Raw genomic sequence first — 12,975 nt, 5'->3', positions numbered from 1 at the left:
TCTGGAGATAGGACTGTTGAAGTTGGTGATCCTCTGTGGCCCCCGGAAGGAATCCCCTGTCCACTTCTGGCTCCTGTTTTGGTCGTCTGAGATGCGGGCAGGAGGAGTGGGGAGAGCGCACGGCCCTTTGGTTTTCAGATGGCTCAGTGGAGGCCTTTGGCGTTGCTGGGGCAGCCCCGGCTGTTTTGGATTAATCCACTCAGGCTGTCAGTGAGTCAGCAGCCTCCTGACTTTGTTGTTGTTTTTAAAAGGACTGTCACCGTGTATGGAATACAGTCCCATGAAGGCGCAGGTAATTGTGGTGCAGAGGGATAGGCACACAGTGGCGGTCCAGCAAAAGAACGCCTCGCAGGGTGGGCTCGGAGGGAGATGGCACTGGCCCTGTGGTGGGTAGCATTTGTGTGATGGGAGGAGCGGGGAGTGTTCTGAGTGAAAAGGGAAGGCAAGGGAGGCAGGAGGGTGTGGAGAGCCCAGGCGGCGTGTGAGCCCGCGCCTTTGCAGGGGTGTGTGTCGAGGCCCATTGTGGATGGCCCGTGCCTGGCCTGTGGATGCCAGCTAAGGAGTTGAGCCACTGGTGCGCCGGGCAGGGCTTCAGAGGTTCTGAGTGGGAGAGCGATGTGAGTCTTCGTGAGGATTGATCTGGCAAGTGTGGAGGACAACCTGGAGGTGTGGGGACAGGCGGGGAGGAGCCCGGTGCCGAGCCATGGGAGCTGCCCCTGGACTTAGGCGGCCTGGCGGAAGGTGGGGTGCCGGGCGGGGGGCACCTCAGAGGCAGCGGGCCTGAAGCTCGGGAGAGGGGCCTCGGGTGGAGGGGAGCCATATAGTGTAGACAGGGTGAGCGTCTGGTCTGGGGGGGTATTAGACAGCGTTTAGATATGCCACTCCAGTACTCTTGCCCAGAAAATCCCATGGGCAGAGGAGCCTGGTGGGCTGCAGTCCATGGGGTCGCTAAGAGTTGGACATGACTGAGTGACTTCACTTTCACTTTTTACTTTCATGCATTGGAGAAGGAAATGGCAACCCACTCCAGTGTTCTTGCATGGAGAATCCCAGGGACAGGGGAGCCTGGTGGGCTGCCGTCTATGGGGTCGCACAGAATCGGACACGACTGAAGCGACTTAGCAGCAGCAGCAGATAGGGCAGTAACTGGACTCTGTTTGGCAGGTTCTGTGAGACTAGTTCTCTCTGAGGTGGTTCTCAAAAGGGGAAGGAAAATGGGACATTTTTTACCTTTATCACCTACACGCCCCGCATGTACCATCATCTGGCGTGCCTCTTTCAGAAGAGGTCTTTCTGAGATTATTTTCCACACCACATCAAGTGCTTCTGGGCACTGAGGAGTACGAAGTAGTAGGCTCCCGTGAGGGAGGGCTTGGCCGGGCACACGCGCCTTCCCTGAGCTCCTGGAATGGTGTGTCCACCCGCCCGTGGGAGGCCTTGCCTTGCTGGTTCTCTCCCTCCTCCGCATTCCTCTTGGCCCCTCAGCCTTCCTGTGGACCAGGGAGGGGTTTGGGGGAAGGTGTGAGTTGGGGTTTGGGGGAAGGTGTGAGTTGGAACTGTTTCTTTTGCAGACCTCTGTGGTTCTGGAAAGATAAATGCTTCTTAGTGCCTTGCTGAACTGACCCAGCTGACTTCATATTTTGACAGTATTCATCATGAAGAGAATTCCAGGGATTTTTAAGGGATCAAAAGTCCAAAGAAAAAAGAAACAAAACATTTTAAAGTTTGTACTTACTGACCAAGGATTTTGGTTAACCAGCTCTGTTTCTGTAGTAGGAATTGTTTAAAGCATCATGTACATTTCTTCTGTTGAGAATGAGATGCTGATAAATGTAGTCAGTGACTCCTTATGCAGAAACTAATGAGCATAATGATGAAATTGTTTCTTACTTATTATTATTTCTTACTACTTGATTATTTCTTACTACTGAAAAATCGCAGTCCATTCACCTTTTGTGACAAATACTATGCTCTATTGGAGCTGAATAACCAAATATTCTTATCAGTTCTTAGAATTCTTGCCAGTTCTTAAAATGGGTAAGACTTTTAAATAAATTGGTTCTGCTATCAAGACAGCAAAAGAGACACTTATGTATAGAACAGTCTTATGGACTCTGTGAGAGAGGGAGAGGGTGGGAAGATTTGGGAGAATGGCATTGAAACACATAAAATATCATGTATGAAACAAGTTGCCAGTCCAGGTTCGATGCACGATACTGGATGCTTGGGGCTGGTGCACTGGGACGACCCAGAGGGATGGAATGGGGAGGGAGGAGGGAGGAGGGTTCAGGATGGGGAACACATGTATACCTGTGGCGGATTCATTTTGATATTTGGCAAAACTAATACAGTTATGTAAAGTTTAAAAATAAAATAAAATTTAAAAAAAGAAAAAAAAAATTTAGATAATTGGTAATAATTAGGATGCAGAAGCACTAAAAAAAAAAAGTATCTGTAACCTATCTATGAAGGATTTACGAGAAAGCTGAAGAACAGAAGTAATTTTGTGGAATAATACGGTGGTAGCTGTTTAATAAAGTAGTTCTGCTTTTTAAGGGAGTTTTTTATTAGAATTCGTAATTGTAATCCTTGGAAGGAAAGTTATGACCAACCTAGACAGCATATTCAAAAGCAGAGACTTTGCCAACAAAGTCCGTCTAGTCAAGGCTATGGTTTTTCCTGTGGTCATGTATGGATGTGAGAGTTGAACTGTGAAGAAAGCTGAGTGCCAAAGAATTGATGCTTTTGAACTGTGGTGTTGGAGAAGACTCTTGAGAGTCCCTTGGACTTCAAAGAGATCCAATCAGTCCATTCTAAAGGAGATCAGCCCTGGATGTTCTTTGGAAGGAATGATGCTAAAGTTGAAACTCCAGTACTTTGGCCACCTCATGCGAAGAGCTGACTCACTGGAAAAGACTCTGATGATGGGAGGGATTGGGGGAAGGAGGAAAAGGGGACGACAGAGGATGAAATGGCTGGATGGCATCACCGACTCAATGGATGTGAGTTTGAGTGAACTCTGGGAGTTGGTGATGGACAGGGAGGCCTGGCGTGCTGTGATTCATGGGTTGCAAAGAGTCGGACACGACTGAGCGACTGAACTGAACTGAATCGATGATAACAGACGTAAAGTAACACTGTGATCATATAAGTGATTAAATACTAAATTTTGTGTAACGAACTAAAGTACTTGGAGAGTTGAGATAAAGGAGCCAACCTGGGAAGTGGTAGTTGGGAAAATGCTTGCTGGAGGTGGTGGGACTTGTACAGATGGATAAGAGTCCTGCAAACGGGTAAATGAGACTATCCCTGCCGAGAGGGCAACTCAAGCCAGGAAAGAGGGGGCATCTGCCTGCCCCTGACTCCACATGGGTGGACGGTAGGACGATCTGAGTGGTGGGACACGGGCTCTCGACCCCTCTCTTCCTCCCCAGGTTCCTCAGCGGTAAAATGCGGTTGGTATAAGCGTGGACTCTGGGGGGCGACTGTGAGACGAAATGCGATGCTAAGAGTCAAGTTCCTGGTGCACAGGAAGTGTTCAGTGGACCGAAGTTGCTGTGGCCGTTAGAGAGGATGGAAGGGCAAGACTGCTGGGTAGTCGTCATGTTGTGATGTGACGGGAACTAGGAAACCCCTGCAGCACTGCCCCCGGGTAGGTTGTGACCGGGATAAACCAAGAATGGTAGCGACCATTTGAGCGCTCATGTGTGCTGGGTGCTTTATCTCCGTTATCCGCGTGCCTCTCCTTGGCCCTGTGGGGAGCTGGGGAACTTCGTTCTCTGCAGCTGTGAGAGAGGTGACGCGCATCTCCCCAGAGCCACCCGGCCACCTCCTAGGAAAGCAAGGTTGGAACCCAGGCCTTCCCGGTTCCAAAGTGTAGGCTCTTTCTCCTTCAGTTAAACTGTCTTGACCTGGGAAACCGTCTGTCAGGCTGATAACCCCGCGGAGAAGTGGTGGCCGGCTCGGGTCATTGGCATTGTTACTGAAAGGCGGGTGGGTTCTGACCCCACTCGCCAGAACAAAGGAGGGGGAAGGAGAGGAAAGAAGATAGTAACCCAGCAGTGGAAAAGAGACACAACTCGGTGACTGGCTGTCAGAGGGAAGAGGATGAGGTGAGTTGGAGGTGATGGTGCAGCTGGAAATAAAGTCAGGAACTGGTGGTCCCAACGTTCCCCTCACCTGGGTTCAGGCTTCAGAAAGCTCAGGCACCACGGCTGGAGTCCCAGGTTTCTCGGAAGAATAATTTCCTGTAGTTGGGCAGCTTGTTGTCACTTCGGGGCTCACGGGAGTCTTGCTGGTGTGAGTGACTTGCCTGGCTAGTGTCTGCTGTTCTGGTGCCATCGTTGCCTTTGGGGCTTGCGGGGGAGCGGCCTTAGGGAAGAGAAGTGCTTGCTTGTGTTCCTTGAGCCTCCGTCTGTGTTTGTGCCTTCTGGGACAGTGCCGCCCCCACCCGTGTTGAAAGACCCGTTTTTAAAATTGCAGCGAGTAGGGGCTCCTCTTTGTTTTCCATCGCGTTGCGCAGGCTTCTCGTCACGGTGGCTGGCTGTTGAGGAGCAGGGGCTCCAGGGGCGCAGGCTTCGGTAACTGCCGCAGGTGGGCTCAGGACTAGAGCAAGGCTCAGGAGCTGTGGTGCGCAGGCTTAGTTGCTCCGTGGCATGTGGGATCTTCCCGAATCAGAGGTTGAACTCGTGTTCCTGGTATCGGCAGGCAGATTCTTAACCACTAGACCACCAGGAAAGCCCTGGACTGATACTTTTGTAAAATAAAATAAGCATTACTAGGAAAATAAACTGAAAAAGACATTTAGGAAGGAAATTTGGATTTTTTGTTACTAGAGTCGGTGGGTATAAAATCACTCTGTCATGTTGCCATTTTAAATGCTTATTCTCAGTTTCTGCTTAATTTTGACTGCAGACTAGCAGACTACTCATGGTCTGGTACACTCTGAGAGCAGTAATCTAGGAAGAAACTTTGTTAAGCAAATTAGTAAACAGAACGCTTTTGGAATATTTACTTCGAGAGTAAAGATTGTCTATCAGTTGGCGTTTGAGACGCTGCAGATGTGTGTTTGTGTGCTCTAATGACAGACAGCATCTTTCAGTGAGGTTCCCTGTTAGGGGCAGGAAGGCAGAAGAGCTATTCCAAGAACTGAGGCTGACATTGTGAGGGATCCATGAGTTTAAAACTAGTAGCAATATTTGGAAACAATGGTGCTTTAAACTTCCTCTGTTCTTCTGAGAATCACTATTTTTTTTGGTCATTTAATTTGAATTAGTTTGTTTTCTCTGTTAACATTTGGCTTGCTTCTGAATTGTTTTTTATGTTTTGGTGCATAATTTTATGTATATTCTTTCATGGCGTAGTTTCTTAAACTGAAAAAAAGAAGTCTCAGTGGTTGCCAATATAGAGATCACATAATAATTTAGCGGTTCTAATTTCAGATTTTATTTTTGACTCTCGCCATCATTGTATCTTATATTTTGTTCTGTCTTTACTTTTGCTGCTGTTTCCTTGCCCTGAGGTCATTTGCCGAGTTGTTCCCTTAGTCTCGACTTCTCTCTCCTTCCTTCGGGCTGAGCCCAGGAGCTGCTTACCCCCAGCTGGCCTCTCCTGTCCGCGGTGAAGGGGCTCCTGTCTGGACGCACCCACCTCTGCCATGCACCCACCTCGCACGTCACAGGACGCTCAGGCCCCACACACGGCCCCGCTTCTGCTTGCTCCAGAGTCGGGGCTTCCTTTTGTAGACCACACTCTGCTAGCTCATCCTCTGGACAGCGCCCTGGGGTTGGGAAGAGAGGTGCTCTCCCCACTCCAGCTGCGGTGAGGCAGGGAGAGCCCTCCATGCACGTCTTCACTCCTTTGCCCTGGGTTCCCAGGGTCACTCAGCTCCAGACGGCCTGGTGCTCAGGTTTTGAGCCTGTCATCGTGAGGTCTTCTTTTTCACACACTGTTTGTAATCTGACAGACCTAGAATACTGAGTCACTGTCCCAGGCCTCTTTGGAAGAATGAGATCTTCAGACCCCATACTCGGGGTGGTCTGTAGGAACCAGAGCTGTGAGCCCCAGAACCGCACACAGGGCCAAAGTGGGTGTTTCAAGGAGATGTTCAGTTGTCTCCACCGGTGATTCTCCGATAGCAGGGGAAGCGGCGGGTCACCTTCATTTCAACAACATACTGGATTGCAGAGAAGGTTTCTCATGAAGAAAAAGGTCCTGCTTTTAAAGAGGGGAGGCACTTTGAAAAATCATGTTTAGCCCAAGTCAGAAGTCAGACTTCGGAGTGTACGGTGTGTTTTCTCCCTGCCCCCTCTACGGTAAAACAGGTTTGGGCTCCATATGCAGCCCTTCCGCTTCTTCGGTAGGTACAGGGACCTCGGCTGGGTTATTTACCTTCCCTGAACTTTTCTCGTCTGTAAAATGGGGGGGAAACGTGGTCTCTCTTGAAGCGTTATGATAAGGATTAAGATGATGCCTGTACCAGACTTGGAGTGTGGGTTCGATGAATGAAAGTCACTTGAAAGCTAACGCAGAAGAGACTGTGACCCAGCGCAGGAGCCGCTGCCTCTGCGTAACTGGCTGCAGTCCTGGTTCACAGCCTGAGCAGGCGTCAGGATCACCTGGAGCACTGTTGCATCTACAGCTTGCTGGGCCCACCCGCCCACCCTGGTGGTTTGATTAATTTGGTCTGGGGTGGGGCGGGAGAAGGTGCGTCTCTGAGTTTCCAGGTGACGCTGCTGCTGCCTCCGCTGGTCTGAGGACCACACTTTGAGAACGACTGGGCTGCAGGTAAACTCACCAATGAGCTTGTAGGTGCTGGAGCTGTTTTTGAAAGCTGAGCTTTTATGCGGTTAGAAAATGCTTGAAATACGTTTTACAAACACTGAATTTAGTATCTCAAGGGTTTTTACCTGCTGAAGTCCAGGAGTCTTCATTAAATGTATGTGAAGAAGAATAAGTTGCAAGAGTAACAGTTGTAAACATATTATGGATAGTCTAACAATATCAGATTGGCCAAGGTATGTGAAAGTGCTTTTATAAAATGCTGAAAACTGCAAAAAAAAATTTTATAAAAATTAAAATATTTCAATATTTTAATTTTTAAGATTGAACATCATAATGCAGTATAAAATAGTGTAACTTAGAGTTCTCATCTCAATGTGCTGTTTACCGTGTGTATTTTTCTCTTTCTCCTCCAGGCTGCTGACTTGAGTAAACCAATAGATAAAAGGATATACAAAGGAACACAGCCTACTTGTCATGACTTCAACCACCTAACAGCCACAGCAGAAAGTGTCTCTCTCCTAGTGGGCTTTTCCGCAGGCCAAGTCCAGCTTATAGACCCAATCAAAAAAGAAACTAGCAAACTATTTAATGAGGAAGTAAGTAGCACCCTGTCTTAGCTGTTAAGAACCCCTATAAGAATGTATACGTTCTTACCGAGGGTATGGGCCTTATAATTTTACTCTGTGAGTGAAGCCCATTTTCCATCCTCAGCTGTCCTGCCTAGTATTACTCAAGTTTAAATGTGGTGTGTTGACTTGTTGACTTTTACCTGTTCTTTATTGGGCTAACTGTTTTTTTGTGCATTTTTTTATGTTCAGGTGTCTATAGCAGGTGTTTTAAGAAAAATTGTTTTTATAATGGAGATAAGGACGAGACTAATAGCTTGATCTTTATAATTTAAATAAGAAGATAAAGAATTCTAGACTGTATTCACATGGCCAGAAAATTTCATGCAGATCAAAGAACTTGCTAATATTTCCTTAGTTTTCGCAAATGGTAGATAAAGTTTTGATGTGTCTGTTTGACAGGCATACATCTGAGAATTTGCTCTCTTGCTCTTGAAAGCGTTTGCTCTAACATCACCTCTGATGTGGTTAGAACTCCTGGCACTTGAAACTGGCTGGCAGGGCACAAGCTCCTGCCTGTGTTGTGCTGTGTCCTGGGATTCCTGGTGTCTCCAGTCTCATTCTTGAAGGAGCCCGAGAGATCTGAGCTGTCTGTTCAGAAACATGTCAGAACCTTTAAACCTTGGCAGATGGAAGTTGCCAGATAGATTATATCTTTAAAAGCTGTTGGAGTGGCTTTTCAGTCCCAAGTATTGCCATTACATATTTGACGCACTTCCTCCGCTGTTTCAGTGTGACTTTCCTAGTAAATGGAATGGACGAGGTTGGCTCGCTGAGTTAGAGGCCCTGGCTGCAGTCTCCTTGTAACCTCAGCCCTGGAGTGATGAGGGTCAGGTCACCTGAGCCCCTGTCGGGAAGGGCAGGAGGTTTTGCATTGTTGCATGGTCTTAAAGTTATTAACTAGAAACAGAAGTACGTTATAGATTCTGGTTTTTAAGAAATAATTTTGTTGGGGAAAGAATACTCCACTTGACAAATTGCAGTTAAAATTCTGATTCTTTTGCAGTCCCTATGGTATATGCTGTCCATGTATATCCAGTATCCATCCACAGTGCTCCTGTTGGACTTTGCCAGTGGATTTGGTGAAATCTTTTGAACCCTGCCACCTCCTCTTCTAGTTTCATCTGGGTTGACTGGAGCAAAACTTGCCATCTGGATTGACAAACTAGAGAGGAAAAGTATTTAATCCCGTTTTCTGTTAAAAAAAAAAATCTTAAGCAGAAAATTATTCTGTTTACCTAAACATTTTATTAACAGCATCTGAGGGAGTGATTTCTAAGTAGCTGGATGATTTTGGTGGGGGGGGTTGGTGGTGGGGAGAGTGGGGACACAAAACTCTACTTCTCTGCATTCTTAATAGAAATGGTGGGTTTGGCATCCTTGTGGGGTTCTGTTTGTGTTTAGGTGGGGACGTGCTTTCAGTGGGGAGGGGATTGGAGCCATGTAAAGGGTGGTTGGTAAACAAGGTCGGGAGGCCGCCCGCTGTGGATGGCACAGCATGCCTCCTGGAGAACAAGAAGGATTTGTGTGCCATCGCTGGAAGGGGGGTGGTGTGCAGCACAGGCCCCAGGGCCCTGAGAGCACTCGGTCACCTCAGCTCTCCCATTCCTTACTCAGGACAGCCGGGAGCCACGGGCTGCAGCTCCCCACCCTCAGGGAGTGAAGCGGAGTTACCGCCTACTTTTTGTACATTTTATTTGGAAAGTGGCTGTTCAAAGGGAGAGGATTGTGTGTGGTTTAATGCCAACTTGGCATTTACATCTCGAGGCTGAAATTGATTGCCCTTCACAGTGAGGGTGTTCTTTGGCCATACGGAAGCATTCTCATCAGATTTTGGTCAGGATATCTCAGAGACAGGGTCATCGGAGGTTTGTTTCTCAGAGGGTGCCAGGGATGGTGGTTGAAGCAGTCGTTAGGCCGTGCTTTGCATTCATGTGAGACTTGGAGGTTTCCGAGTATTTTATCTGCTTTCTCTGCACGGGAGGGCAGGCTGTTGTCTCCAATGTGCAGACAAGGAATTAGAGAGAGGGTAAGTGAGTTGTCCAGACCCTGCAGCAATTTGATGATATGCCTAGATCCAGAAATTAATTCCACGCATCCTTACTGGCCATAGATTGTAAGCCCCGTCATAGCTGGTTGCCATATGGGCCTTGTCGCCTCCAGAGCTCACTCTTCTGTGAGATGGACAGGGAGGATATGGAGTGTGCTTTATGAACAAAGTAGCAAGAGAGGCGGGTGCTAACTGCACTTTTCGGGATGTACCAGATTTCATAAAATAAAAACAAAATCCAGTGAGGGAGGTTTGAGAAAGCTTCCAGAAGGTGACGTTTGACCTGGGTTTGAAAAATGCAGAGGAGTCAGAGGAGGATGAGAAGGGCCTTCGAAGCTGGAGAAAACACCTTAGCATGTGGAGGAACATGAGGCCAACAAAGGGGTCCAGACCTCAGTGCGTGGGCCTTGGAGTGGCCAGAGGTGAAGCTGGACAGGTGAACCGGAACCAGATTGCAAAAGCCTTTCGTAACATGCTGAGAAATTTGGACCTGACACTGGAGGCTGTGGGGCAACCTTTGGGGTTTTACTTAATGAAGGGAGTGATAGGATCAAGTGTGTTTTTTAGAACTCTTGTCAGCACTTGGGGAAGGTGGGTTGGAATGAAGATGGCAAGACGAGGGAGGAGGCTCTAGTGATTGTCCAGGTGAGAGCTGAGGGCTTGCCCTGGAGTTGGGACCATTTCCTCATTCACTCTGCAGACCTTGGTGGCTGACCACACGCAGAGAACACCTGCCCTGTGTCTCCCCTCCAGAGAGGGGGAAGTGTGAACAGCACCCCACACACAGACACACACATACACGGCACGTGGTGGTGACTTGTGATGTCAGAGGAGACAGTGGGCCTGAGGGACAGGGAGGTGGGGCACGTCTCAGAGGAAGTGGTATGCTTTGAGCCTCGTGTGAGAAGGCCCCCCAGGTATGGAGCTGGAGTGTTCCTGCAGGAGGCAGAGCAGGGGCAAGCCCCTGTGGGAATGAGCCTGGGGCCGGGAGCCCTGGTAGAGGGGTGTGGAGTGAGGGCGCGGCCGGGGCTGCTGCTTGGCCTCCGTGCAGGGAATCTCGCACCGGGGAGCAAGAGGTGGTCTGCTTGGTGTTTTTGAAAATTACTCTGGCCCCATCTTGGAGACGGAGTTGGAGAGATGGATGAGCAGATGCTGGGTTTCTGGCTCACTTGGCGCACTGGGTGAGAGGGGAAGGAGCAGGTGCTGGAGCAGAGCGAAAGGTCAGAGTTCCTTTTCCTGCTTGTTAATAAGCTTGAGAGGCCAGGGGTGGTTGGGTACGTGGATCTGGAGCTTCAGACTAGAGGTAGATTCTGGGAGTGGTCAGTATATAGATAGTAATCACGCCCCTGAGATGAAATGTCAGGTCTGCAGAGAAAACACAGTAGGAGCAAAGACAGGTCTGCTGCGTCCTGGACGTGTCTAGGACTGAGCCCTGTTTACACTCCAAGGCTCCAGCCATCTATTCATTGCCTGCAAAGGGGCATTTACAACAGTCAGTCTATTACCATGAAATTTACAGACGCAGAGTACAGTGGCTAAGAGCATAGCCTCTTGAACCTGAGTGCCTAGAGCACAGACAGCAGCCCTGCCCCTTCCTGCCCGCAGGGTGTGGGTTTGTTCCATCGTCTCTCCTCAGCCGGAAGGTGAATAGACGTGCTCCCCAGGAGGGGTGGGAAGGATGGGAGGCCGGCAGAGGGTCTGGAGCGCCAGCCTTGGGGAGACCTCGGGAAAGTTGCGCACACGGGGAAAACCGGAGGTTCCTTTCACCAGGGCTTGCAGGAAAAGCTGCTTGGGAGGTGAGGTAGCAGCAGTTTTGAAGGAGAAGCACAAAAAATTTTCCATAACAGGAAAGTAAGAACAGGGCAACACAGAGAATGAACACTCATCAGACAGGTGATGGGGACTGTTTATCCTGACTGCGGTGTCTGTCTGTCTGTCTTACTGATCCAAGGGCTGCTCAGCCTCCCGTGATACACAGGCACACACGTGTGCATACGCTGCAGTACTGATTACTCTGACCTGGGCCTCCTTTCTGAGGGCGTCTGCTCCGTGAGAGTAGAGCAGATGTTTGGGTGGATGGATGGGATGGGTGGGTGGGTGGGTGGAAATGGAGTTCTGGAAATCCACATTAGACCAAAGATGGATGAAAGTGTCTATCTGGGAATCGAGTGTATCTTAAAAGGTGATTTTTCCGCCCTTTGAATAAAAAGTTTTAAATACTTGTTTATACAAAAAATTGGGACAGAGAGAAGTACAAAAAAGATAGGAAAACATGACCTGTGAATCCCAGTGCTCACTGGTCGCTTTATCATGTTTGTAGTTTTTTACGTTTTCTAAGAGGTGAACTTGTCAGACTCACACCTTCCGTTAGAGATGCTGGCAGCCTTCACCTCCCAGTCTGGCCCTCAGTCTGCCCGGTTCTCTCCGGGCATCGGAGGTGAGCCCTGCCCTCCGGGCCGTCCTGGCAACAAGACCCAGGCTGCTCTGCCAGTGGAGCCCAGCCCAGGAGGAAGGCAGGGCCCTGCCCTCCGGCCTCCCTTCATGGGTGCTAGCCTGGGACTGCTTTCTGCAGCCTTCAGGGTGGGCTTTGGGCCTCTCCTCGCAGTGTCACCCGTCTCTGACAGGACTTGGAATATCTGATGGGCTCTGTGAGTGTCTTGGCACTTCTGATGAGCTCCCAGACCGGGCCACCTCCTTCATCGTAAGAGCTGCTGGTGGGAGGGGTCACCCGGGTCAGCATTCAGCCTTGTGTGAAGCACCCCAGAGGGGTGTGGATCCGCTTATTCATCACTAATGATTACAGTGTACTGGGGAAGAAGAGACGTAAAGTGGCAGTTCCCACGTGGTGATGAACTCAGGCCTGTTTGTCTCTGTAAAAGTCCTGATTATATCGGGACTGTGTCCACAGAACAGTAACTTGAGAGGATTTTCAAGTGTGTCTGATTGCTGGGTTAGATGGAAAATCTCAAAAGACCTGGTCGTCTCCGCTGCTGGCATCCCTGGTGTGTGACGAGCGCCCTGTTGTTGACTGTCTGCTCTCTCGCAGGTTGTGGCCAGGGCAGCAGGGCAGAGGCTGTGGTCTCTTGGTGGACACCCAGCCGGCTGCTGCCCGCGGCTGGGCCTTCTCTTCAGCCTGCGCCCCCGGGGCAGAGAGGAGAGGGACCGTTTCACAGTATTCTGTCTAGTCACCCTCCAAAAGAGTGGCTCTGGGCACTTTGTTAGTTTTGTTTCTGTTGCTTTTTTTAATCAAAGGAAGGAAATGGGCATGTAATGATCTCCTTCAAGTTTTAATGTTGATAAAAGTGACATTTGATCCTCTTTCCCAGGCTTTGAAATCCCCTCTCCTGATAGTAGTACTTCCCGAGGGAGCAGCGTCTGTAAGTGCCTTTATAGAATCAAAGCTCTTGGCCACTGTTTTTGCTTGTGGCTACATTGTGGCTTTTCCAGTAGCTGCTGTGGCTTTTGAATTGTTTGTTTTTAGTATTTTGTTATAAATTAATATCTGCATTGTAAAAT

General features: G+C 49.1%; 1 protein-coding gene across 14 annotated transcripts in view; it reads left to right on the top strand.

The window, feature by feature from the left end:
* Positions 1–12,975, top strand: part of WDR20 (WD repeat domain 20) — a 63,771-nt gene that overhangs the window by 35,063 nt on the left and 15,733 nt on the right. For 5 of the 14 annotated variants that reach the window (XM_006079066.3, XM_006079062.3, XM_025271717.2 and 2 more), the window contains exon 2: positions 7,197–7,379. The exons of 5 other annotated variants lie outside the window; for them this stretch is intronic. In XM_006079066.3, coding sequence (XP_006079128.1) covers positions 7,197–7,379 — 183 coding nt within the window. Of the gene's footprint in view, positions 1–7,196; positions 7,380–8,415; positions 8,588–10,026; positions 10,105–12,975 lie in introns of those variants that run through there. 4 more of the 14 variants (XM_006079059.3, XR_329361.3, XM_006079068.3 and 1 more) reach the window with 4 other exon arrangements.

Source organism: Bubalus bubalis, chromosome 20 (assembly GCF_019923935.1).
Source record: "Bubalus bubalis isolate 160015118507 breed Murrah chromosome 20, NDDB_SH_1, whole genome shotgun sequence".
Lineage (NCBI taxonomy): Eukaryota > Metazoa > Chordata > Mammalia > Artiodactyla > Bovidae > Bubalus > Bubalus bubalis.
This window is presented reverse-complemented; position numbering and strand designations above follow the sequence as displayed.